Source organism: Lycium barbarum, chromosome 10, assembly GCF_019175385.1.
Source record: "Lycium barbarum isolate Lr01 chromosome 10, ASM1917538v2, whole genome shotgun sequence".
Classification (NCBI taxonomy): Eukaryota; Viridiplantae; Streptophyta; class Magnoliopsida; order Solanales; family Solanaceae; genus Lycium; species Lycium barbarum.
In genome coordinates, this window is record NC_083346.1 from 11,763,374 (window position 1) to 11,791,296 (window position 27,923).

Sequence of the window (27,923 nt, forward strand, 5' to 3'; positions counted from 1 at the left end):
CCTCGTTGGCCCTGTCGAATTTCGACCACAGTGCCCGATATAGGGCGTATAAATTGAACAATGCCGAAATACGACCTTTGCAATGGCTTTTGTATTGTAAGTGTTTGTACATATGAGAATTTTTATTTCTTGTATCTTTGCCGTAGCAAACACTAAATGGGACACGATTCATTATGATCGTTTGGTCCTTACATCGAAGGCGATGACTGGTGGCCAGCCTTTGTTTTTGCCGTGGCAAATGCTGAATGGGACACGATTCGTTATGATCGTTTGGTCCTTACATCGAAGGCGATGACCGGTGTTCGGCCTTTGTTTTTGCCGTGGCAAATGCTGAGCTTCTTTGTTTCTCTTTATCGTGGCATGCTTCGATGTGGGCACCGTGTCCCCCTAACACTTATCCGAGCTTCGAGGTCGGGTGAGTGTTATCAAGCCCCCACTCGGAAGGCGTGACCTTGGGTGTCCGGGTGCTAGTCCTTTATATTTGTTGCGTAGCACGTTGTACTTGTTGCCTCATTAAAAACCTCGTCGGAAAACCCATTTTGGGACAAAACCGCACTAAGGAAAAGAGTGTAACACGTGCTTTCAGTCCTAAATTCTAATTTTATGCTATCCTTGATTTCCTGCAAAAGAAAAATACGGTTAACAAAAAGTATGTGGGAAGATCATACCTTAGCAGTAGTATCTTTTTAGATGGGCTACGTTCCAGTTGTTGCGTAGGCATTGCCCATCCATGGACTCCAGCTGGTATGATCCTTTGCCCGTTACACCGGTTACCTTGTACGGTCCTTCCCAGTTCGGTCCTAGCTTTCCCTCGTTGGGGTTCTTTGTATGTAAGGTGACTTTTCGAAGCACCAAGTCCCCCACTTGGAAATGCCGAAAGTTGGCTCTTCGGTTGTAATATCTTTCCATCCTCTGTTTTTGGGCCACTATGCGGATCGACGCTCCTTCGCGTATCTCATCCGCGAGGTCGAGCTTCACAGCCATAGCCTCCCCGTTTGATTCTTCGGTGGCATATCTGAAACGGAGGGTCGGTTCGCCAACCTCCACGGGGATGAGGGCTTCGGCTCCGTAAACCAATGAGAACGGGGTTTCCCCCGTGCTCGATTTGGATGTGGTTCTGTAAGCCCAGAGCACCTCCGGGAGTATTTCCCTCCAATTATGCTTCGATGCCTCAAGTCTCTTCCTCAGATTTTGGATTATCGTTTTGTTCGTTGATTCTGCCTGCCCGTTTGCACACGGGTGATACGGGGTTGACACGATTTTCTTGATCTTCAACCCTTCGAGGAAACTGTTGACCTTGTTACCCACGAACTGGGGGCCGTTATCACAGGTTATCTCAGACGGGATGCCGAAGAGGCAGACGATGTGGTCCCATATGAAGTCGATGACTTCCTTTTCTCTTATCTTTTCGAAGGCCTGCGCTTCAACCCACTTAGAAAAGTAGTCAGTCATAAACAAAATGAAACGGGCCTTACCTGGTGCCCGAGGTAACGGACCAACAATGTCCATTCCCCACTTCATGAAAGGCCAAAGAGAGATGACCGAATGTAGCAACTCCCCGGGCCGGTGAATCATCGGAGCATGCTTCTGACACCCATCACATTTTTGGACAAAATTTTTCGTGTCCTCGTCCATCCGGTTCCAGTAATAACCGGCCCTGACGATTTTTCGAACCAAAGATTCTGCACCGGAGTGGTTGCCGCAGGTTCCCTCGTGTACCTCTCTTATCATATATTCCGTTTCACCGGGGCCCAAACACTTAGCTATAGGACCTAGGAAGGAGCGTCGATACAGTTGATCGTCCACCAAGCAAAAGCGGGCAGCCTTGGTCCGTAGCGATCGTGACTCCTTCGGGTCCTTTGGGAGCTTCCCATCACACAAGTAGTCGATGTACTTATTGCGCCAATCCCAGGTCAAGCCCATTGTGTATATTTCGACGTGCCCGATTTCTATGGCCGTGTTTGATAAGTGCACCGTTGCCCCGAGGTTGATTTCCTCCCCCTCGACCGAGGATCCCAAGTTTGCTAATGCATCAGCTTCGTTGTTCTGCTCCCTCGGTATGTGCTGCATGGTCCACTCTTTAAATTGATGAAGTACCACCTGTGTTTTTTCGAGGTACCGCTACATCCGTTCGTCTTTTACCTCGAATATGTCGTTCACCTGGTTCACGAGCAGAAGCGAGTCACACTTTGCCTCGATTGTTTCGGCTCCCATGCTTCGAGCCAATTCCAAACCTGCAATCATAGCCTCATACTCGGCTTCATTGTTAGTCAACATAGCAGTTCTAATGGACTGTCGGATGACCTCCCCGGCCGGGGTCCTAAGGACGATCCCTAGGCCGGAACCTCTAAGATTCGAGGCCCCGTCCGTATGTAGAGACCAAATGCCCCCGGTCTTTCCCGAGGTCAGCAAAAGTTCCTTCTCGACCTCGGGGACCATGGCCGGGGTAAAGTCTGCCACAAAATCGGCCAAGATTTGAGATTTGATGGCCGTCCGAGGCTTGTACTCGATATCGTAACCGCTAATTTCTATAGCCCATTTTGTTAACCTACCGGATAACTCAGGCTTATGCATGATATTTTTTAAAGGGTAAGTGGTTACCACACATATGGGGTGGCATTGAAAATAAGGTTTTAGTTTTCTAGAAGCGCTTACCAATGCTAATGCTAGTTTTTTCAAATGGGGATAACGGGTCTTTGCATCCCTCAAAGTTCTACTTACATAATAGATAGGGAATTGCGTACCTGATTCTTCTCGGACCAAAACGCCACTTACCGCCATTTCGGAGACTGCTAAATAGAGGAAGAGTGGCTCATCGGACCTCGGTGTGTGCAGCAACGGGGGGCTGGATAAATACTTCTTCAATTCCCTTAGGGCTTCTTGGCACTCCGGTGTCCAAACGAAGTCGTTCTTCTTTCTAAGCAAAGAGAAGAAACGGTGACTCCTGTCCGAGGACCTCGAAATGAAGCGACTCAATGCCGCTATCCGCCCAGTGAGCTTCTGTACCCCCTTTATGTTGTTCACGACCTCGATGTCCTCGATGGCCTTGATCTTGTCCGGGTTGATTTCAATTCCCCGGTTTGACACCATGAATCCCAGAAATTTACCAGACCTGACGCCGAAGGCACACTTCTCCGAGTTGAGCTTCATGTTGTATCTGCAGAGTACATCAAAGGTTTCCTGCAAATGCTTTAAATGGTCCTCTGTTTCCAGGGACTTAACAACCATATCGTCAACATAAACTTCCATCGTTTTCCCTATTTGTTCTTCGAACATCCCATTAACTAGGCGTTGGTAAGTTGCACCGGCGTTTTTTAAACCGAAAGGCATGACGTTATAACAGTAAGTCCCGTAGCGGGTAATGAAGGATGTTTTCTCTTCGTCCTCCGGGTGCATCCGGATCTGGTTGTACCCGGAGTAAGCATCGAGAAAACTCAACATTTCATGCCCGGCCGTCGCATCGATCATTCTGTCGATGTGAGGCAACGGAAATGAATCCTTCGGGCATGCCTTGTTTAAATCCTTATAATCGACACACATTCGAAATTTATTACCTTTTTTGGGCACCACCACCACGTTAGCAAGCCAATCCGGGTATTTCACCTCCCGGATGGAACCTATATTCAAAAGCTTCGTTACCTCGTCTTTCACGAAGGCGTGCTTTGACTCTGACATGGGCCTTCTTTTTTGGTTGACCGGGAGAAACTTCCCATCCAAGCTGAGTTTGTATGATGCTATTTCCGGTGATATACTTGCCATATCTATATGCGACCATGCAAAGAATCGGCGTTAGCTCGAACAAATTCAATTAATTTACGCTTGAGCTCCGGGGTGAGCCCCGTGCCCAGGTATACCTTTCTGTCCGGTAAGAACTAGAACAAGATGATCTGCTCCAACTCCTCCACGGTTGACTTGGTCGCGTCCGAGTCATCCGGCGTGACAAAGGATCTGGGCATCCCGAAGTCGTCCTCCTCGTGCACTGGATCTGATCCAGTATACTTTAGTTGCTATTGGGGGGCTTCCCCTCCGGTTGTACCCTTCTCTTCCCGAGCCGGCTTCTCGGGCCGGGGAGCTGCCTCATCTACTGCGAACATTTCCTTTGCTGCGGGTTGCTCGCCCCAGATGGTTTTCACCCCCTCCGTAGTGGGGAATTTCAGCAGCTGATGCAGTGTTGAAGGAACTGCCTTCATACCATGTATCCAGGGTCTGCCCAATAATGCATTATATTTCATGTCCCCTTCGATCACATAGAACATCGTTTGCTGAATGGTGCCATCCACGTTTACGGGCAACGAGACCTCTCCCTTCGTGGTTTCACTTTCCATATTGAACCCGCTTAATACTCGGGCCACTGGTACGATCTGATTGAGCATCCCCAGCTGTTCAACCACTCTCCATCGGATGATGTTGGCCGAGCTACCTGGGTCAACCAAAATACGTTTGACCTTAGTTTTAAAGACAAGTATAGAAATTACCAACGCATCATTGTGGGGTTGGGTGATGCCCTCCGCGTCTTCGTCATTAAAGAAGATAGATCCCTCGGTCGAATGACCCCGAATGCGCTTTTCACGAATAATAGAAATCTTCGTCCGCTTCATTACCGGCCCTCGAGGGGCGTCAATGCCCCCCACTATCATGTTGATTGTATGCTGGAGTTCGACAGGTTCGGGCCTTTGGTAAGATTCTCTTTCCTTATAATGATTTTTGGCCCGCTCGCTCAGCAGGTCTCGGAGGTGACCATTTTTCAATAACCGGGCTACCTCATCTCTCAATTAGCGGCAATCTTCGGTCCTATGACCATGGGTTCCGTGATATTCACATATTACGCTCGGATCTCGCTGACCCGGGTCCGACCTCAATGGTTTAGGCCACCTTACATCGGGGACACGTCCAATAGCCGAGACAAGTCCCGAAGTACTAACGTTGAAGTTGTATTCCGAAATTTTTGGCGAAACTTTATTACTGGCGGAACTTCCGGCATCGCTCCTAAACGAGAGTCCCCGACTGTTCGACGTGCGTTCGACCCGCTTGCTGCCCCGTCTAGAGAAATGTCTTGGACTCTTGATTAACTTTTTCGACCTGAAATTTTGTCTCTCCGAGTGGGGATATGGCTGAAACCTCTCTTTCGATGATTTGGGCTTCGTTTCGTATCCCTTCCATGGTGCCTCGAAACCTCTATTTACTTTGATCCTTACCGGTGGGAGCTCGAATTGATCGTCCTCCACCCGAATCTTCGACTCATACCGATTGTGGACGTCGGCCCATGTTACGGCCTCGTATTCTAGCAAACTTTCTTTCAATTTGGCCGAAGCCACTGAACTTAGCATGTTGAGACCCTTTGTGAAAGCCTGCGCGGCCCACTCTTCTGGCACCAGGGGGAGTTCCATCCGTTCCCTCTGGAACCGGGTGACGAACTCCCGTAATAGCTCGTCGTCCCTTTGGGTTATCCGAAAAATATCTGCCTTACGGGCCTGCACCTTTATGGCACCGGCATGAGCTTTTACGAAGGCGTCGGCGAGCATTTCAAAAGAAGTGATCGAATGCTCGGGTAGATGGTCGTACCACGTCAATGCCCCCTTCGATAGAGTCTCTCCAAATTTTTTCAACAACACCGACTCTATCTCATCTTCTTTCATATCATTACCCTTTACAGCACAGGTGTATGAGGTCACGTGCTCATGCGGGTCCGTGGTGCCGTCGTATTTCTGAACATCCGGCATCTTGAATGTCTTCGGGATCAACTTGGGGGCCGCACTCGGAGGAAAAGGCCTTTGGATATATCTTTTTGAGTTTGCCCCTTTTAGCAAAGGTGGAGCCCCCGGTATCTGATCCACCCGAGAGTTGTACGTCTCGACCCTCTTTTCAGTGGAATCCACTCGCTGCGCCAAAGTTTCGAGCATCTTCAGAACCTCGGTGGAGGAACCGGCTCCAGAATCATTACTCTCGACCGCCCGTGGCCCGTTCCTTCCGATTTCCACTGTACCCTTAGCCTTTTCAGGCCCAGCTTCACCCTTTCCGCTCTGCAGTTGGGCAATCACTAATCCTTGCTCGGCGATTGCCGCCCTTTGTTCCTGCAACATTTCAAAGATTAAACGCAAGTTAATGCCATCATTTGGTGCGTCCGGTTCTCTCCGGCCCCGATCCCGGGACAATGTAACGGAATGGTGAGTGTTTAGGGGGTCGGTGGCCGGTGGGACGGCGTTCTCTTGATCTACGGTATTTTGCCGGTTGAGTCCTTCCCTTGAATCAACGGGGTTCGGATCAGCGGGGTTCGGCAATGCCCGCAGTCCGCTCCCTTCGTTTTCCGCCACGATCTTGGTATTATTGACATGACCGAATTGTTCGACGTCAGCCATTTGGACCGTTTTCACAGAGATGGGTAGGGACGCTTCTGGCTTTGATGAATATGGTAGAAATCAAGGCCAAAGACCACTATTATCCTAGCCCCACGATGGGCGCCAAACTGTTTACCCCGGTTTTGGGTAATCAATTAAATTTATAGGTGGGTATAGGATATGTGCTTTGTTCTTGATGTATGCTAGACAAAGAAAACAAAATATTTGATGATTCCTTGGTAGAACGGCTAATGACGACGATTGACTAGCGATACAAAGATTTGTGAGCAATGTATGATACTTGATGGATGAAATGCAATAATAACAATAACAGGCGGCCTTGGCCGAATTAAATGATGAAAGAATTTATATATAAGAGTTCTTCTATTACAAATGTTCTTGGAAAGTGAGAAGAGCCAACCCCTTTAAGGGAGGAGGATATACCCTATTTATAGCAGTGAGCCCATGAGCCTCATACAATATGAACTAATAAAATAGCAATAAAAAGGACAGCCCCTGCACGGATTTGGTGGGATTGGACTGACGGCGCCGTCTGACACACGCATAGTTGGTAGCCGACCATGATGTGACACCACTGATGCGCTTCAGCAACGGTCATAACGGACCAACGGACACACGGACAAACGGTTGTCCGGATCAACGATGACGAACCCTCGGGAAGAGTCCCCGAACCATCGGTGGCATAGAGACCGGGCCAAAGGGCGTTTCTGCTCAGTTTCGATTGAAGCTCTTGTCCGGAAAGTTATGATGCCCCTCGTGCGAACCCCCGGCAGTTTTCTTCCTCCGATCCATAGTTTTCCCGGATTGACTCATATCCGGTTTTTACCGTATACAAAAGTATTGGAATCATACTACTTCTTTCATTTGCCTATGAAGTCTCTACTCAAGAGATCAAAATTTATATGCAAAAATTATCTTCTTTTGATCTCAGATCCCTACTTTAGTCATGCTCATACCATATTATATAGATAAAAAAGAATCTCAATTTTCTTTCCCCTTCTGATGCTTCTTCATTTCTAACTCATTTGATAATCAAATCATTTTTTTTTAATCCATGAGAAGAACAAAAACTTCTTACTTCCGGTTGGTCTTCTTTGGAAGTTTTATTCTTCTTTTAGATTAAAAAAATAAAACTGATTCGGTTATCAAAATGATTAGAAATGAAAAAGCCTGAAGGAGAAGGAAAATTGAGATTTTCTTAATTCTACATATGGTATGAGCATGACTAAATAGAGATTTGAGATAAAAGATAATCAATTTTTGCATATAAATTTTAATTTGAGTGGAAATTTCATAGACAAATGGAAAAACAACAACTATGATTTCGATACTTTCATCGTTGACATTGATGTGTGCAGACAAGTTAGCAGATGAATTCCATGCATTCCATGTCTCCCCTCATTTATTGTTGTGAATCTCTTCATTTAGTTGTCACTTGAGTTATGTTAAGGATGAAAAGCTGGTATAGTATAGTAGTTTATATATAGGGGACGTGGTACTTTATGATTTATGTTCTTTCCTATTCTCATAATTGCTAAAAGTAAAAGGATAGTAAGTTGTCACGTTAAGAAAAAAGATTGGCAAGTGTTAAATTTGAGGGGAAAACATAGCAAGTTGGTAAATTCAAGGGGAAAATATTACTTTACATGACAAGTTGTTACAAAATTAAGTAAAATTAGATTTACATATTTTTTATTACATAAAAGGGGAGGAAGAAAGAAAGATAATTTTTTTTTTGTAATTTACGAAATTCGATTATTTAGGGTATTGGTAAATTTTAAATTCTTTTTTTGGTTTCAATTTGCTTCTATGCTTATTTGGTAAGTGTATTCTATTAAGAAGTTAGATTCAACTATAATATAATATTGATTTATTACACTTAACTTCTTTTTTGGTTTCAATTTGCTTCTATGCTTATTTGGTAAGTGTATTCTATTAAGAAGTTAGATTCAACTATAATATAATATTGATTTATTACACAAAATAAGTGTGTAATAAATTTTTGGGAGTCACCTTACGAATTGATAAACAGGAAACAATTTATATGCACACAGCTATAGCAGGTTAATTTCATAACATCAATGGTAACGTTAAACCATTAATCTGCTATAGCAGCTTACCAACTTTTTCATATTTTGTTTTTTCAATTTTTAAAATTTGCTCACTTATTTTTCTGTCTTCCCTTCGAACCCTGTCGTCATCTGCTCCACATAGCCAAGCCTGATATCGTGGACTTGTGACCAAGTAGGGCATTAAAGCAGATATTGGGTATATTTGGGCTTCCCTACTAAAAATGCATTTTTTTGCGCGGATTGCCCTTCTTTTGGGGTAGTCTTTAAATTTTGCCCCTCATATTTGTGGTCTTTAAATTATGCCCCTCATATTGCTGGTCTTTAATTTTTGCCTTTCGCATTGCAACACTGAAAGTTCACGCAGAAATCATGAGGTTCTGAGTTCGAACCCCCGCTCAAGCATAAATTAAAAAAGAAAACTGCAAGGCAAGGTTTGGGTCGCGTGTATGCCGGATCCAGCATAAACTTATGAAGGAAGTACCAAAGTTATGCCGGACCCGACATACTCATGTCTTATGGGCAGACTTGGCATAAGTATGCCGGGTCCGACATAACTTTGGTAATTGCTTCATAAGTTTATGCCGGGTCCGGCATAACTTTGAAATCTCATGTCAACTTTTTACAGATTTTTAGTGACACCAAAATGCTCTATTAAAATTCAAGTGGTTTTTGTGTCAATGTGGCTTAAGACTTTCTTTGCTACATTTCCTGTATTGGATATATTATAATTGCTCTTGTTAATATATTATGGGGTAGTGTTAGAAAAGAGTAGTTGTCGTGATTTTGTTCCATTATATCTAAGCCTAGTTTTTCATGAGTATTAACACTATGATAATTGTTGACAGCATTTGCATAACGATGAGTGGAAGAGGCCACGCACAAAGTTTTTACCATGAAGCCTTTTAGTTCTGTAATAATATTGGAAGGAGGACAATGAAATTCTTCCTAGGTACCCTCATCTGGTGGGGGCATACTTTTAATGGGCAAACTTTTATGCCGGACCAGACATAAACTTGTGAAGGAATTACCAAAGTTATGCCGGACCCGGCATACTTATGCCAAGTCTGCCCATAAGGCATAAGTATGTCGGGTCCAGCATAACTTTGGTAACTCCTTCACAAGTGTATGCCGGTGGGGGCATAGCGAATTTAAACTCTGCCTTGCGAATTTTGTTTTTAATTTTGACTGTGTGAGAGTTCAAACCTGAAACCCATGGGGTTTAGCCGAAGGGCAAAACTTAAAGATTTCAAATATAAGGGGCAAAATTTAAAGACCACCCCAAAAGAAGGGCAATTCTGCGAATTGCCCCTAAAAATGTGGAGTCATTTGGACCTGTCTACGCTCAGCGAAAATTGGGCACACGGCCCAGCTCTACATGAGTTGTGTTAGTATTAACAAAACAACAAATTGAGAATTGGGCAATTTGCACGATTACCCTTTGTTCGGGTGGTCTCGATTGTCCTTTGTTGGGGTGGTCTTTAGTTTTTGGCCCTCAAATTGCTGGTCTTTAATTTTTGTCCTTGGTCTAAAATACTCCGAGGTTCTGGATTCGAACTCCGGCTTAGTCATAAAAATAAAAAAAAATCGCAAGGCAAGACTTTGCAAAAGTTCTGCCTTATGCGGTAGACTTTGCCTTAAGGCATAACTAAAACTCTGTCAGAGAGGGCAGAATTTTGCCTTATAAGGCAAACTTTTAGTTATGCCTTAAGGAAAAGTTTCGCCTTGTGGGACATACTTTTAGTTATGCCTTAACTAAAAGTTTGCCCCATAAGGCGGAAATTTTTCTTAAGGCATAACTAAAAGTTTGTCTTACAACAGGCAGAGTTTGCCTTATAAGGTAATAGACAGACTTTTAATTAAGTCATAACTAAAAGTATGCTCCATAAGGCTGAACTTTTCGTTAAGGCATAACTAAAAGTTTGCCTTATAAGGCAATAGGCAGAGTTTGCCTTATAAAGCAATAGACAGACTTTTAATTAAGGCATACCTAAAAGTATGATCCATAAGGCGGAACTTTTCCATAAGGCATAACTAAAAGTTTGTCATATAAGGCAAAGTCTATGCCTTAAGGAAAAGTTTTGTTGTATGGAGCAAACTTTTAGGTATGCCTTAAGGCAAAGTATGCCGCATAAAACAGAACTTTTTGCAAAGCCTTGTCTTGAGATATTTTTTTTTTTTTTTTTTTTTTTACTGAGCAGGGATTTGAACACAGAATCTCAGGATATTTTTGATCATCTTTTCAAGCGAAGGGAAAAACTTAAAGACCAGCAATTGGGGGACAAAAATTAAAGACCACCCCCAAAAGAAGGTCAATCCGCGCAAAAAATTGATGAGAATTTGGGGTAAAGTTCGAGGGGTCCCATGGCTGCGGGAACTTAACTAGAGTCCCAAAACCGCTAGGCGCACACCTGATGAAGAAAGAACCTCGACTCCATTCAAGCGTGCCTATTGGGTCCAATTCCAACACACAATTAAAAAACTATATCATTTTATTGTGCTGGGTCTTTAATTTTTGTCCCTCAAATTGGTGGTCTTTAATTTTTGTCCTTCAGGTTTTGAGTTTGAACCCCGGCTCAATAAAAAAAAAAATCATAAGACAGAGTTTTGCATTCAAAATTTGCCTGTGAAACTCCGCCTTGTAATTTTTTTTTTGACTGAGTCGGGATTCGAATCTCAAACCTCTCATGATATTAGGCGAAGAGCAAAAATAAAGACGACCAATTCAGTACCTTTGAAGGGTAATCGTGCAAATGACCCAAAAAATATTCCTTCAGATAGTCGACCTGCATTTTATCTTTGCTTCTTCTACCACTATAAGCCTCTATTTGTCCATCTACCTCAGAATTACTTTGTTTCATGAAATGCTTCTGCCAGCATCCTAATTTTGAATTGTCTTGCTGAATTGCCCGGAAGTTCAACAATATTATGAGTAAATTGTTATTATTTTGCACTAAATATCCAAGCACAAGGCGTACCAACTAACTTAAACTCCAGTTAGTCGGGCAGTTACTTTGCGCATTTAAATGGCGTTGAAAAAGTGTACGACTAGTTTGGAAAGTGGTTTAACGATTATGTAAGTGTTACAACCTTTTCACAAGACTAACATAATTTTAAAAGTGCACATTATATTATTTCTAACTTACTATTTCTTAACTATTAATAGGTTTACAGTATAGAATATGGTTATCATGATCAACTTTTAAAGGACATATCTTGGGGACCCAGTATGGTCTATTCTATGGACAAATATGGGGTAAATGGTTTCAAATTTACTACCGAAGAATGATCTAAGCATATGAAAACTAACAACAGTGGGGTTTGGGTTAAAGGTGGGGATGGAAATCAAGCGGGGGTTGATTATTATGGTGTAATTAAGAAGATCCTAGAACTGGAGTACCCTGGTGGTGGCAAAAAAAGAATTGTACTTTTTCGGTGCAAGTGGTTTGATCCAACCCCAAATAGAGGTACAAGGGTACTCAAGCAACATAACACCATAGAAGTAAACCACATGAGGGAGTATGCGGCTTATAATACTTTCATTATTGCACAAAATGTTAGACAAATGTACTATGCTCCTTATCCCTTGCGTCCAGATAAGTCTGCTTGGTGGGTGGTAATTAAAGTCAAGCTTGTGGGTCGAGTGGAAGTGGAGAATGTATTGCCAGTTGCGTTCCGGGCTGACGACATATCAATTGTTCACCAAACAGTTGACAATGAGTTAGAAGATGATTTAGAGCATGCAGAACACATATTAGAAGAACACATATTAGAAGAAATAAATACAGAAGAAATTAATGCAGAGGTGAATGAATGTAATAATGAAAACGAAACAACTGATGAAGAAGAATGGTCAGAAGAGGGAGATGGGGATGAGGATTAATAGCAATTACTAAGTATTTTTTTTATACTTTCATATTTTCTTTACATGTTTGAAATTAGTAGCTGATTGTTTACTTCTTATTTATAGGTTCTATCTGGAATGGTTTAGCTTTATTACTCTATTTTTGAATACTATCATTGTTTTGAAGTTGTCATGTTAATGAATAGCTTTACTACTTTTTTTGGATCCATAAACTCATTTTCTAATTTGAATTTGCAAGTGGCATAGTTAGCATAATTATCTTATGTTTATGTGTTTCCTTGCATAGCAAAGACTTGCAAAACAGAAAACTGAGTTAGTAAAAATAACCACCATGTTCTCTTCCCATGGTGGTTTGAGCATGATATAGCATGAAAGTAAGCAGATTTTGATAAAACAATTGGCCAATAAACTGCTTATATATGCTGCATATGTTCTCTGAAAAATCTACAGTAGTTATGATCTTGTATGAGTAGCCTTTTGTGATCATATTGTGAATAGCCACTGATGCATATCACACCAGCAAACTCTGTTATTTATGATCTGTAGCAGCCCTTCCAAAAGCTATGAAATAAGCCAAGAACTAAACCAAAAGTGTACTGCATCTGTTGAAATCCTGTATGCGTGAATTTGGCCTGTAATGTGCATACCAACTGCTGGTTCTAATACATCAGCTTGTATCTGATATTCCATATCATTTGCTATTTCTTCTGTTTGTTAGTGTAATCGATATTTACTAGGAATTATTCAATAAATTTCTATTACTCAATAAATAACTTTCTTGTGTTCCTACTAGCTACCATGCATTTTCAGAGAATTTTATTTTTTCAATGCCCTACTTTTGTAAGATTAAATAGATTTGGGGTTTCACAAATGGGATTCTTTTAGTGCCAAAAATTTGACCTTGTAAGTTGGTGATGTACTCAATTTTTCTCTATGTGATATTTTGTTTCAGGGTCAGGATTGATAAAGAAGAAAGGTTTTAAAGGATTCTTTGGGGAAGCAGCAGCTTCGGCAAAGGTATTTATTTCCAGTTGTGTGTAGCCTGTGTCCCATATGAATTTCTGTAGAACAATGCCAAATTTCAGACTGCAAGAAAACAATTGCAATAATCCATAGTGTCTGAATTTCCTTCTTCCATGATGAACTAGTTGTCCCAAACTAGTTTCTTATGTTAAAAGTATAAGCTTGAATCACATCATTTCCTAGACTAAGATCAGTGATACTAGCTTTTCCTGATATTGTATTAATTGTGAATCAATGTTGCACCATCTTATTTCCTAGTAGCTGATAACTGATAATCAATATAATGGATGTCCTCATTTCCTTCCACAACTGGCATAATCCAGCTTCATGAACGTAATTTCACCTTAATGTTTTTAGTACTTACAATAAGGTAATATTTGTCTATTAGTGGACTTTCATCTCAATAATCATGAACCATTAGAAAAGGTTCGGATGTTGTGGCAATGATTAAATCATTTTTTTCTTTCTTCCATAAGAGTTGATTTTTAGATCCTAACATGCTTAACTACCTGTATGTATGTATTTTAGTGAGTTATCTGCCACTTAAGTATGTTCAATTTAGAAGTATAGTGGGAGATTAAGTAAAAGGTGCACCCGTAGATACATTTTCTCGTCTATGACCATCATACTATGATACGATCCAAATATGGCAAGTTTCCAATTTTAGCTTCTCTTCCCTTTCAGTAAGTCTAATTAGTCTGGATGGTTGTTGAAAATCAGTTAGAGAGGTCACTTGATATGGACTTGTTAGTTAAGGGACTGCTTCATTTTTAGAATTAGTTATAACTAACTTATGAATTCCCCCTTCCCAATCTTTCCCTTTATATATAGTTGCGATTCCTCTCCATTGTAAGGCGTCTTGGAATGAAAAAGGTCAATAAAATCGGATTCTAAGCTCAGTTCTAGTTCTTGAGCAAGCTGTTCAAGAACTATTCTTAATCAGCAATAATATTGGAGAGCAATAATCGTTGCTCTCCTCGTTTCTTCAGTTGGACAGAAACAGTAACCTTAGCAACCATTGTTATACGAATTCCAACTGTACGAAGCTTGGAGAAACTTTCCTTGGTGCAAAGAAACAGCAATAATATTCTACTTTGAGCCATGTTTCAACCAAGTCATGCCCTCTGGTAAAAACACCAGCAAATATCTTTATGTAATGAGGTTTTTATTTTCCTTTGTACCTATAAACCAGAAAACACAGGTGCTGCTTTTGATTATTTGGATTCTCTGTAGCAATGAAAAGTTTGTGCATCTTTCCCATCGCCATCATTCTTGTCAGTTTGCAAATCATGTCTAACTATGCAAGTTCCCGTTGATCAGTTTGAATGTTAGGCCTAAACATTTTTAGTTTAAGTATCTCGTGAAATGGCGTATATTGTTTTCAGCCTCAGCAGACTAATTCAAGAATAGACAATGTATAGTTCTTGTTTCCATTCTGGACCACTTGTAGGATAAGTTTTAAAAGTTGCAAATGGTTAACTGGCAAAGCATTTGCATTGTTATCTATTTGATTGATGCAACTTGCCATTCCTAAGCCTTCACCATCTTATCCCCTAGTAGTTGAAGTTCCTTTTGTAATTATCCCCAGTAACACTGCTTTTGGATCTTTGGCAGTGTCATTTTGTTGCTTGATTGCCGGCCTATTCTACTAGATGAAGGCGTTTGGATAATGTATGATGTAAGATTAAAAAAGAAGTGATTAAAGTCTAAGGTGTTAAAGGATTTTCCAAGTATAGCCTTCACTTCTAAGATTGAACAACACGCTTTTCTATTAATTTATATTTGCGATACTTACATATATTATTATATAAATGGCAGGTGAAAAGAGGGGTAAGAAAACAAAGAAGGGTAAGGAGATGGGAGTTCCCAGAGACCACCAGAAAACCTTATGATTAGAGATAGAAGCCCGTCGCCAAGTCTCCCACCACGCGGCGCTCCATTGCCTCATGACCCCCTCATGAACGACATTGCATATAGTCTTCCACCTCCATACAGCTTTGGCCTGCCCTATATGGCTCCACGATAGGGCTTTACTGAGGCGTCTCCCTTGAGCCCCTCGATGATGTTCACACTAGGTTATGCTATCCCACAGGGCTTCACTCGGTATACTCCCGGATCTCAGCGGGCGGCGTCTAGTAGTACTCCGACAGCTACGCTCAGATGAGATAGAAAAACTATTTAAAGACTCACCTACTTGGGGTCAGATGTCACCAAATCGCCAGAGACAGATCTTTTATGCGTTAAAGGTATATGCATTTATTATTTTTATTAAAGGGAAAAGGGTCAATTATAATTCAACTTTCCTGGGTGCGCAGATTGAAAATTGTCTCATTGCTGTCCCATTACATAAATAACTTAAAAAAATTCCGAGTTCACATAAAATTACTGTGCCATTTGATTGAACTAGAGAATACTCATATTTGCAAATTGTGAGCTGCATTGGTGAAGGTCTAATTTATCAATTGGCAAGTCCTTCAGATGCTAAATAGGAAAGTTAAATGTTGTATGCATCTTTGAGCTCAGCCAATACTTCTGAAATAATAGGCCTCCGCAATGCATCTCCTGGATCAAATGTTCCTTTTACGCTCTCATCTACTATCTCAAATGCACCTGCCTGCAAGTATGGCTTTGCCTGAAATTCAGAGCAACATATGAGTGTTATTGGAAGTCAATAAAGTGTTTTCTGTTATGTTTTCTATGAAACACATTATAAGATTTGCTTTTACCCATATAACCAAATTGAAGGAATCTGGAGACCCCGAGTGGCTAAGTGGTTCACGGCACAAATTAGTTCAAGAAGAACGACTCCAAAACTGTAGATGTCACTCTTTTCTGTGAGTTGTCGAGTGGAATAGTATTTGTAGACAAGTAGTAAGAGAGGTTTAAGATAGGAAGGACCAACGATTAAACTTGATACATGGATAATTCTTGCCTTATGTTTGCCTTAAAGGCAAACTTCTGCCTTAAGGCCTAACTTCTGCCCGAATAAGCCTAATTTTGGGCAAATGTTAGGCAGCAGAGGTTTGCCTTAAAGCCTAATTTTGGGCAACTAAGGCAAATCTCTGCCTTAAGGCCTAACTTTTGCCTGAATAAACCTAATTTTACTACGAAACTCTGCCTTGCGATTTTTTTTTTTATTGAGCCGAGCTTCAAACCCAGAACCTCTGGATTTTAGGTGAAGGACAAAAATTAAAGACAACCCCGAAATAAGGACAGTCGTGCAAATTTGGGCTAAAGCTCGAGAGGTCCCAAGGCTGCGGGAACTTAACTGGAGGCCCAAAACCGTTAGGCCCACACCTGGTGAAGAAGGAACCTCGACTCCATTCAAGCGTGCCTATTGGGTCCAATTCCAACACACAATTAAAAAAAAAAAAAAAAAATCCTTCGATAGTCGACCTGCATTTTATCTTTGCTTCTTCCACCACTATAAGCCTCTATTTGTCCATCAACCTCAGAATTACTTTGTTTCATGAAGAATTTCTGCCAGCCTAATTTTGAATGAAGAATTTAATTTCGCATGCATCAGAAGCATCTCTTCTTTAACATTGAAAATTTAGTTTCATTGTTAAAATATACAACATTAATGAAACATCAATTCCTAAAGTTCTATCCCAACGACAACCTAAAGATTTCACAATTTAAGATTGTACAGTAATTCTTTAGATACTTGTAGACAAAAAAAAAAGGTTAAAAATTTGTTAGAAAATGCATATGGATTACCGTTCACAATGTCTAAAGTGTTAAAGAATTGCTTCAGAAAACTCTGATTAAAGAATCAAAATTGTAAACAAAGTTTGAAAAGGACATAATTTGGTTACAGTAAAAGAATAGAAATATTTTTGGTTAGAGTAACTTCATAAAGAAAAGTTACAGTATACTTTAAAAGTTACCCTAATAATGTAAAAGATTTTGTGCGTAGACAGGCACAAAAATTTAAACTCGTATAGATATACATAAAATAAAATATAACTCAGATTCTGACCTTTATTTAATTTCCATGGATATGGAATGAAGCATTTTGCATGGCACGTACGTGGACAGTCAAAAGATTTGCCACATTTCTAGTTAACAAACATCTATATATATATATATATATATATATATATATATATATATACGTGTCAATATATCACGCCGACCATACGTTCGAACTTTTGATTCTTATTTTTGTTCGATACTCCATATTGGAATGCATTTCTCTCTCTTTTAAAGTGTCCCCAAAAATAATAAAGTGTCATTTTAATGACAACTCCACTTAGCTTAAGTGTTAGTTCAACAAAGAAAAGGTCGTCTGACAAGGAGGATGAATTAGCCATGGAGAAAGAAAAGCAAGAGGAGGAGGCTAGCCAGAGGGAACACCAACCACCATATATTTCGAGGATGCGACCACTTACAAAGGAAGTGTTACAACATCCATTAATATATATATATGTGTGTATACGTATAAGTATTTACAAATAATATACATCATTGTATTATCTTCTTGTTGTTCTGCTCGTTGCTACTGTCTTCTTTTTTTAACTTTCTTTTGCCTTTCTATCACCGTTTCACTACAAAAGAAAAAAAAATGCTAACTTGCGGAGGTTGAAAGTTGTAATTCGCGGAGGTTTTAGCCTCCTCTAATTGTTAGAGGCTAAACTCTCCGCGAATTGCAACTTTCAACCCCGCAAATTACCATTTTTTAAGTATTTTCAGACCTCACACTAAACTGATCGAGTTTGTTATTATTATTAATAAATAATAATATGATATTAGTAATATTTAAATAATCAGTAAAACTGATTTAGATAAGTGGCTTTTCTTAAAAGGTGTCTTTCTTCATATCTAAGGTAGTAACCAACTTATATTTAAATTTGATTTGAACGATTATGTTGTTTGAGAACAAAAAAGCACCCGTTGGGTGCCTAAGATGGAGAACAAGTTTTTGCCTATAAAAGGCTTTTGTGCAGAAGCCTTAAAATAACTTCTGAATGGCAATCCTCTTAAAATAATGTTTCTGTATTCATACTAACAAAGCTGAGGAATAGTCATCTCTGGTAGTAGTTGACCCTTCATATAGTATATTTAAATTTGTTATAAATATACTATCAACTTCCAGCAGATCACTCTTTTTTTTTCTTTTCTTTTTTTAGTTGAGTTCTTGTAGTAGAAAAATTCAAAAAGTGTAACTTTAATTTCTAGAGTTTCTAGGGTAGGCATTGTATAATAATTGAATGATTTGTCTTTCATATTTGATATTTGATTAGCTCATCAATCAATACGTAATGGAACTCTTTTCGCTTTTCTGATTGATATATAAAACAATAGAATTAGGAAATACATTCTGAGGATAGAATTTTCATTTAAGCATCTACATCGTGTGGATAGACTTTCCTTTTTCCTTTAACCATTTACATTGTGTGGGAGAAATTACAATCTTAAAGTGCCTAATGTACTCGTTCTGAATTTTTCATTAAATTCTTATTACTATTGTTTTCTCATTGTTTATCGACTTCACTTTGCTTGATTTTACTCCATTGGACTGATTTGAGTATTTCTACCACAGGAAGCATACGGTGGTGGCATGTATGGGAAGGATGATGAAACTCCGGCCACGAAAGTGGACAAGGCACCTGCAAGTGAAACACAAAGTGCTGATGGACCAAAGGAAGCAGCCTCTATTCAGCCGGAAAATAAACCTCCACAGTCTTCCGGCCACCGTGACATTGATATCACCGGACAATCCTACATTCAATAGCTTAGGATTGACAGGAGAGTCTAAACTTTGTTTGCACGGTTGTTACGTGTCGTTTTATAATGTGTCGTGTTATATAGTATCGCGTATCGCGTTGTGTTGTACTTTATTGTATATACGGAAAAGGCTCAAATATGTCATTCAACTATCAGAAATGGCTCATTTATGTCACTCGTCAATAGTTTGGCTCATTTATGCCATCGAACTATAGAAAATGGCTCATTTATGCCATCGAACTACAGGAAATGGCTAATTTATGCCACTCATCAATAGTTTGACTCATTTATGTCATCGCCTGTTACCAAAATGACTCATCCATATCATATTTCATTAAAGCTGGTTTTACAATATCATATATGACACGTGGCCTCCAACTAGATTATGATTGTGGGTGAGTAAGGTGTATGGGTCGGATTTTTTATTAATTTGGTATTTAAAATTGGGCTGGTTTAATTAAACAACGTAGACCTCTAATTGGAGGCTACGTGTCATATCTGGTATTATAAAACCGGCGTTAATGAAAAATGGCATGGATAAGTCATTTTGATAATGGGCGACGGCATAAATGAGTCAAATTATTGATGAGTGGCATAAATGAGTCATTTCCTATAGTTAGATGGCATAAATGAGTCATTTCCTATAGTTCGATGGTATAAATAAGCCAAACTATTGACGAGTGGCATAAATGAGTCATTTCCGATAGTTGGATGGCATATTTGAGCCTTTTTTGTTGTATATATTTTGAATCGTGTTATAGTGTATTGTTTCTGTTGTACTTTATTGTTTTAATAAATACAATGTTTGGATAGATTGAATTGTTTTTCGTAGTTATATGATGTTACATATCAGCAATTTGATGGATAAGGGTACAGGGTAAAATTATTATAAGAGAGTAGTTAAAGAATAAAATACGATTAGTAGATGAGAATAACGACGTAATTGTTATAAAATGTGATTTGTCGTCATTACATTATGAAAGATTTAATTTAAGTCATTTAATGATACGATGCTATAAAACTTAAAAGTACCAATCTTACATTCATGAGCGCCTTAGGACCGACACATGAGTCTCTTTGGGTGTTACTTATCATAATAATGTATCGTATTATATTTTATTGTATTATATTTTATTATTTTAATAAAAATTATAATGTTTAGATAGATCGTATCGTTTTCGTTCTTAAATCAGATCAGGTAAGGAACGATAATATATCGTATTATATTGTATTGTATTATACTTTATTGTTTTAATAAAAATTATAATGTTTGGATAGATCGTATCGTTAATCAGATCAGGTAAGGAATGGTGTTGTAGTATGCAAAATAAAGTTGATTGGATTTTTGTGTAGATGGATATATATGTGATGGAAAATGTTGTCTAGCTGGCTCTTGATTACCTTGAACTATACAAGTAAAACATCAACATTACCCGTTTGCAAAAGCCCTTTTCTATGGATTATTGAAGATCAAGGCCAAAAATTGGAAACAAAAGTTTATCCAGTTTAAAATCAAATACAAGTTTTGGATTATACACCGTATATCACATTTATTTTTAATGTAATGAACCAAATAAATCATAAGTATTAAAAAATCCAAGAATTATGAATCCCTGCATAATTTTGTCCACAAACCAAGCGTGCCCTAGGGCATCAATGTCTCAGGGATGTTCAACTGGAGTAGACCCAAGAATGGATGTCTTGCTGACTAGCCTCAGGCAGAGCTCAAGCTTCCAAAATTTGTTTGACCTCTCAATAGTCAATCAACTATGCCTTAATAGCAAATTGGTTAAGGTCGATTAAATGAATCTTATTGCATCTACGAAGAGGATCGTCGTAGTTCTGCCTGTCAACTGACTGTAATCCTTCTCCTCTATTCGGGTTTGGGACCGAGTTTTCTTGAGGCATACCAAGTCATGGAGTTAACCTTGTCGACCTCTCACATAACAATATTTCAACCAAGAAGTTCCTCTAACTGAACCCTTTTTTTTTTTCTGTATCACTGTTGATTCTTCTAGTCTGATTATGAGTTATCCAAACACAGATGAAGATTCTTCGCTCTTCTTGCGTGTCACCTACCAATCATCGGTGGATGTATCTGTGCAGATACTATCTCTTATACTTAGTCCTCAAAATTCAACGAAAACATGAAATCAGGCACATAGCCTGAATCAAGCAATTGGGCTGTCAAGCCAGTCAAAACTTGCTGCAGATAGCTTTCTTGAAGGGACATGATATGACATGCTGAGAATGTATACAATTTATTCTGCAGTTCAATCCAACTATGTCCAGTTTCCTTCTTTAATGCCTTCTCCTTTATCACCTTTCTAATCTTAGCTGTTTCATCCCACATCTGTAACTCCGCGTAAATGTTAGCCAATACGATATAGGCTGAAGTATCATCTGGATCGATACTTAGAATCTTTTCAGCAGCATATTTTCCCAATATGAAGTCTCTGTTAGCTTTGCAACCGGACAATAGGCAACGCCACACTACCTTATCTGGTTCCCCTGAAAAGCTCTTTATAAAACCATAAGCTTCTTTCGTTTTTCCTTTTCGTGCAAACAGACTGACTATACAAGCCAAGTGATCGGTCCTCGGAATGGTTCCATGCACCTTAGTCATGCTAGTAAAGTGGTGAAGTCCCTCATCTAAAAGTCCAACATGTCCACAAGCAGATAATACTCCAAGAAATGTGATATCATTAGGTTTAACCCCATGGCTCTGCATCATAGCATAAATTTCTAAAGCTTCTTTCCCGAACCCATGTTGGGCATATCCGACAACCATGGTGTTCCAAGATACCAAGTTCTTCTCGGGAAGGATGTCGAAAACTCTACGTGCGTAACCAAGTCGTCCACATTTAGCATACATATCAACTAAAGCGCTGTCAACGACCACATTGGAATCAAATCTAGACTTCAGTACACGGCAATGGGTTTGCTTGCCCCATTCAAGAGCTGGTAAATCTCCACAAATGCTCAAAATGCTAGAGTACGTGTATAGACTCGGTTCGAAACCCTCAAGCAACATCTCCCTGAGAAATCTCATAGCTTCTTCATACTGACCTGAGCTCACACATCCAGAAATTAGCGTATTCCAGCTAACAACATCATGTTCTTTCATTTCTTGAAAGAGGTTTAACGATTCCATAAACAGGTCGTTTTTGCAGTAAAAGTCCAATAAAGCATTCGATACGAAACTAAAGGAGTTGAACCCTAATTTTACAATCCGGCAATGGATCTGTTTCCCAACTCTGAGTTCTTTTACATCAACAAAAGCTCCAAGAACTGATGAAAATGTTCTCTCACTCGGTTTCAAGTCCGACGAAAGCAACTTACAGAAAAGATCAATGGCCTCTTTTCCACTCCCTAACTGCACACAGCCTCCGATTACAGCAGTCCAAGCATGCAACTCCGGTGCCTCTGCCTCATCAAAAGCTCGACGTGCCAAGTCCAATCGACCACATTTTGCGTAAAAATTAATCAAACCAGTCACCACAAACTGATCCATACTCCCCAAACTAGACTTGACAATCAAACTATGAATTTGCATCCCAAGTTGCAAACTTTTTATCGCAGCAGAAGCTCCCAAAACGCTCCCACAGATAAACTCATTCACTATAACTCCTTTCCTCAACGCCAAAACGAACATGTTCAATCCTTCTTGATACTCCTCACAATGGAAATAACAAGAAATGAGAGAAGCCCAAGTAACAGAATTTGGTTCCATAATTCCATCAAAAACTATCCTAGCTGATTTCAACAACCCACATTTACCATAAAAGTTAACTAAACAGTTAGTTACAAAACTATTAAGGTTTTCCTCAGTTTTTAACATCTTTCCATGTAACTCTTTCCCTGTTTTTTCAGCTCTTAAGTTAGTACAACCTGATAAAGCAGCTACATATGTATAACAATTTGGAGCAAACCCATCTTCAAGAACCATTGATTTAAACCAATCCAAAGCTTTTTCAGACATACCCAAATGAGAATATGTGGAAATCAAGGTTGTCCAAGAAATGATGTTTCTTTCAGGCATTTTGTCGAACATTTGCTGTGCATCATTGAGTTGGTTGAGTTTTAAGTACATGGCGAGTAAGTGATTGTTTGTGAAAACATCTTGTTTGGACCCAAATTTGAGTAGTTGTGCATGGATTGCTTTGCCATTGAAGAGGGACTTTGAATTGGTGCATGCTCGAAGGCGTTGAGTAAAGGACATAGAAAGAAAATATACAGTTATAATGAAACTTCAAAATTTTAGATATGATAAATAAATTTAGGCTAGATAAGTAATTTCTTCAAAAAAAAAAAAAATTGTAAACATATAAGTTTGCCAAAGATGTCAGAAAGTAAAGTTGTGACTGCAAGAAGATTAAAATTCTAGTACGACCTTTTTATGGTTTTGATGACTTAGTATTTTTTAAGGAAATTGGCTCATCTTAATTAGGGGTCGTTAGGTAGTTTGGTTTGGACGTGAGTTACTTAGGTATTACTTACCATGTTTGGTACTACTTAAGCCATACTTACCATGTTTAGTAGCTGGATAAAAGGTAAGTTGAAAAACATCATTGAATACTCCTAAAATATAAAATATTTACCTGTTCATACCTTCTCTCAAACTATTTCCCCTTCTATCCCCATCGGCTGGAAATATTTATCCGACATACCTCTCGGCCAAACTCTTTCCTCCGTGATACTATTGCAGGCCAAACTCTTTCCTCCGTGATACTATTGCAGTATATTTATATATCACGATGGTATCATAGAGGACTAAGAGAAGGATTTAAATAGTCCTTCATGATACCATTTCAGTCTATTTATATATAATGATGGTACCATGGTCCTAAGGAGTGTTTCAAGGACTGAAGCAGTCCTTCATGATACTATCACGGTATATGTATATAAGACGACGGTAACATAGAGGATTTTTGCGAGAAAAGTGTGTCTTTTTGAATAAATGAACATCTTCTCGCAAAATCAAGTCCTTCATCTTCAAAATCCAAACCATATTTCCGGTAATTGCCACGATAGTTGAACTTGAAAGAGCATTGAAATAATTTCTTGCAGTTCAAGACCTACGATTTAAACCTTTACAGTTGAAGAACAGTTGTAGGTTTGAAGCCCTAATTTTTTATTTTTCCTATTTTATTCGAGTCCAATCTGTTGTTCTGCATGCCTTGTAATTGTGATTTTTCTGAGTTTACAATCATTGTACTAATAAAAGGACGCGAGGGATCACTTTGGCCAGTTAAAATACTTTCCTTCAACTAAAAGTAAATCAGGGTCGCGATCCGCTGGTACTGCCCCAAAATGGGTAAGAGGGGTAATTGTGGAGCCATAAAATGTTGAAGGACTAAGAGAAGGACCAAGCATCTTCCATGATACCATCTCAGTATATTTATATATCATGAGGGTATCATGGAGGACTAAGAGAAGGACTGAAGCATGTTACATGATATCATCTCGGTATATTTATATACCATGTTGGTATCATAACTGGGGGGCATCTCGGGTAAATATTTTTAATTTTTTCTGGGGGTACGAATATAATAGGGGTATGGGCGGCTAATTATTTTGATTTGAGGGGCATCTATGATCTTTCCCCTAAAATTAATACGGTGTTTGATTTGTAATTTAGAAACCCGCATAATTTATCCCTGCATGAAATAACAAACTCTCTCATAAATAATCACTGTATTACTAATATACTTGCATAACTCTAACCAGCTACCAAACTACCCCTCAATGTATAACTTATTCCGGAGAAAAATTTAACTTTTACCGAGTATTTAATTCAAAAACTTATTCCGGATAAAAATAAACTTAAATCGAGTATTTAATTCAAGAGGTTAAAATTTTTCTCTTTTTGTCATATCTTTTTTTGGTTTTCCACTCGGTGTCCGGTAAAGCCCGACTATATCCGGATTTGCGCCGCATAGAGCCCCATTCAGGGTGGGGTGGGGGGCGCCTCCCTATCAAAAGTTTTTTCATACCCAGAGCTCAAACCCTAGACCTCTAGTTAAGGAAGGAGCAGCTCATCCGCTGCACCACATCCCTCTTTTTGTGATATCAAGATGTCAAATGAGCAAATTCGGCTACATTTTGGTGGGAATAAAATTGCTTGGGTCATAACTCTTCCAATGTTTACTTGGGTCTACATGAGCAAGTGAATTTGGGAATTATAATCGAACCTACTAAGGCCTCATTTGTTTGCACTTTATGGAGGCTTGAATCTGAACTATTCAGACTTCAGCCTATTAAGTGCATTTGTTTTTGTTTTTTTCAATTCTATCACTTATTGAGTCTTAAGAGGTATGATTCGGTCAGATCTGGTACAAAGTTTGAAAATCATTCAGACCTTTCCTTCTTTCTTTTTTTTTTAAAAAAAATTAATTAATTAAATGCTCCGCTTCCAATCTGTAACCCTATAGCAACTCTTGGACATCATCGACGACCTCCATCTCTCCTCTGCCTCCCACTTCATCATCGTCACCTCTTCCAATTAATTATTTTTTAAAAAATAATATGTCCGACGTAAATTCATAGGAAGATGGTCCAGATAAATGCAATGGGTGAATCTGGTGTATTTGAGTGGTGATACTCTGTAAGATGGAGGACCGCCGTCGAATATGGTGGTTCTGGCGGTAAAATGTGGTAGAGTGGATTTTGGGATTGAGAAAAAATGTGTGAAATCTTGAATTTGTTTTCTGCTTTCTCTTCTCTGAAACTGGAGCTTTTTAGGTTACAAATTTAATGAAGGTTTTGGAATTTCCAAAATTGTTTGGTTGAAATTATTGTGTCGTCGGCAGCGGAGCACTTGGTTCCGATTGTTGAAATTTGACTTGATGACATCACTGAAAACAAGTGTAAATTATAGTGATATCCAAATTCAAATTTCTATTTCTCTTTATTATGTTAATTAATAATAATAATTTTGATATAAGGAAAATTATACTCTCTGTCTAATTTATGTGATACAGTTCGCATTTCGAGAATAAAACTTCTTAATTTTGATGTGAATTCAGACATACAATAAGTTTTTGAAAATTAATTTACATATTCAAATTCTACATAAAAAGTATTATAAGTCACAATAATTAATAATTTAAAATATTTAAATGACATACAAATAAAACGCGGTTAAAATTTTTGTTGTTTGACTCTCGAAACGTGAATTGTATGGCATAAATTGAGACAGAGGGAGTATATATTCAGACGCTTAAAAACAAACAGTCTTAATCATTCAGTGTTCGGACCTAGAGACAACATTTTAATCATTCAGATTCAGACGTCTTAACATCTTAATCATTCAGATTCAGACGTCTTAATCTTAATGAAAACAAATGCAGCCGAAGTCAAGTTATTTTTATTTTTTATAATTCGCGTAACTACCAAACCAAATTAATAAAAAAGCCTTTTCTAGTATATCATAACTAGATTAGATTGCACGGGCCCAACACATGATGCATGTAATTTAAGGTGATCTATGTAAAAGTTAAATCTTGCTTGTTTGGGTCTAACTCTTAATTAGTTTGTTCATTTTTATTTTTTAAGTAACAATTTTAGAACACCTCCTCTTAACTCTTCACATCAAATTCCGAAAGAGTTGAATACTCACTACATTCAAGCAAAGTGAAAAAAAAAAATCTTTGTTAAATAAAAAGCTTATTTTCTTAATTTTTTGTCTTACTTTAACTTCAACTAAATGTTGACACCCAATTTTGTCCCTCCTTTATTCAATTTTATTTACTCGGGCTTCTAAATTTACTGACGAACTAAATACTTTATTTTCAGTACTATTATTTTCGCTACTTTTATTTTTAAACATTACAAGCATTACTTTACCACAAATTTTAAATGATTCGTCATCATTTCATTTTTTTGGGTTTGAACTCGTTAAATTAATTATAGAACAACACTTTCTTAAATCCTTATTTTTTACACATTAATTATTAATTGTCTTCATATAGTATATATTGTACTAGTTGTTAAATTAGAGGCCCAAGAATAATTAAAATAGAGGATGAAGGGTCAACAATTTCAGCCAAATAAATGGCCCCAAATTATCAGCCCATACTCTAATTAATTCAACCAACCCACATTATTCTCTACCCAAAACATTTCAGCCCAACTAAAATACCCGGTCCAGCCCAAATTACCGACCCGGCCCAGACGAAATAATACATTTCAGTCAAACCTAATCTCTTTCTCTTTCAACCTCAGCCGCCCCTCACCCTTTCCTCTCTTCTCTCTCTCGCTCGACCTCATCTCTCATCTCCCTCACGTTCCTCTCCACCACACCCACGTTCCCTGCCATTTCCCCCATGCATGTTCCCTGCTCCCCACGTTCTCTGCCATCTCCACTTCCCTTTGTTCCCCACGCCGCTCCTCTCTTTGCCTCAATTACAAATGAAACCCTATAAATATAATCTTGGGGGAATTGTTAAGGGGGATTATTCAACGTTTGAAAGGATCTGGAACCAAAGATTCCCTACAAAACACAATTTTGAATCATCAAAGATAGCATTATTCGAAAAAAAGAACAGCCAATAATCACTTTTCTTGGTTGGAAACTTTTGTTACTTTAATCGGGTTCTTCGAGTTCGAGTTCGTCGCGTTTGAGTATAGATTCGAAGCCTCGACATCCCGTTCACTGCACACAAAAAAGGTGAATCTTGATACGTTTCTCATTTTCGGTCTTTAGTTTTTGCTCTGGTCAGTTAATTATGTAGTTTCCTTGTCGTCGTGTTGTCTGTTTGATGTTTGGATGCTGTTAGGATAGGTTGGTATTTGGTAAAACGAATTTGAAAGATGTATACTGTAGTTTGGATGCTTAGACTGAATTTCCAGGACTTAGAATCTGTTTAAAGCCGAATA

The 27,923-nt window shown here is 38.9% G+C and overlaps 2 protein-coding genes and 1 long non-coding RNA gene across 5 annotated transcripts; 2 read left to right on the top strand and 1 right to left on the bottom strand.

Moving 5' to 3' along the window:
- The first annotated feature begins 11,195 nt into the window (after positions 1–11,195).
- LOC132614858 (uncharacterized) lies at positions 11,196–15,885 on the top strand. 2 transcript variants are annotated; one of them, XR_009572469.1, is made up of 3 exons: positions 11,196–11,357; positions 13,243–13,307; positions 15,132–15,885. It is a non-coding gene; the product is annotated as an uncharacterized LOC132614858 (long non-coding RNA). The 2 variants fall into 2 exon arrangements; XR_009572470.1 differs by lacking the exon at positions 11,196–11,357 and adding an exon at positions 11,411–11,501.
- A 1,554-nt stretch (positions 15,886–17,439) lies between these two features.
- Positions 17,440–19,184, top strand: LOC132615555 (uncharacterized). Of its 2 annotated transcripts, none has more exons than XM_060330158.1 (2): positions 17,440–17,744; positions 18,859–19,184. In XM_060330158.1, the coding sequence occupies exons 1-2, from the start codon at positions 17,556–17,558 to the stop codon at positions 19,048–19,050; spliced, it is 381 nt and encodes a 126-aa protein (XP_060186141.1). In that variant the 5' UTR covers positions 17,440–17,555; the 3' UTR covers positions 19,051–19,184. The 2 variants fall into 2 exon arrangements, with proteins under 2 accessions (XP_060186141.1, XP_060186142.1); XM_060330159.1 differs by having other exon boundaries at positions 17,440–17,714.
- A 1,297-nt stretch (positions 19,185–20,481) lies between these two features.
- LOC132615644 (pentatricopeptide repeat-containing protein At3g53360, mitochondrial-like) lies at positions 20,482–23,617 on the bottom strand. Its single transcript, XM_060330261.1, has one exon. It carries the CDS (start codon positions 23,263–23,265, stop codon positions 21,166–21,168), a length of 2,100 nt encoding a protein of 699 aa, XP_060186244.1. The 5' UTR covers positions 23,266–23,617; the 3' UTR covers positions 20,482–21,165.
- Positions 23,618–27,923: the final 4,306 nt, after the last annotated feature.

Excerpts from the sequence above, each read along its gene's own strand:
- LOC132615555 (XM_060330158.1), top strand. The coding sequence starts at position 17,556 with ATGACAACTCCACTTAGCTTAAGTGTTAGTTCAACAAAGAAAAGGTCG. Across the intron at positions 17,745-18,858 it reads ATCCATTAATATATATATAT|GAAGCATACGGTGGTGGCAT; the intron begins GTGTGTATACGT and ends TTTCTACCACAG.
- LOC132615644 (XM_060330261.1), bottom strand. The coding sequence starts at position 23,265 with ATGTCCTTTACTCAACGCCTTCGAGCATGCACCAATTCAAAGTCCCTC.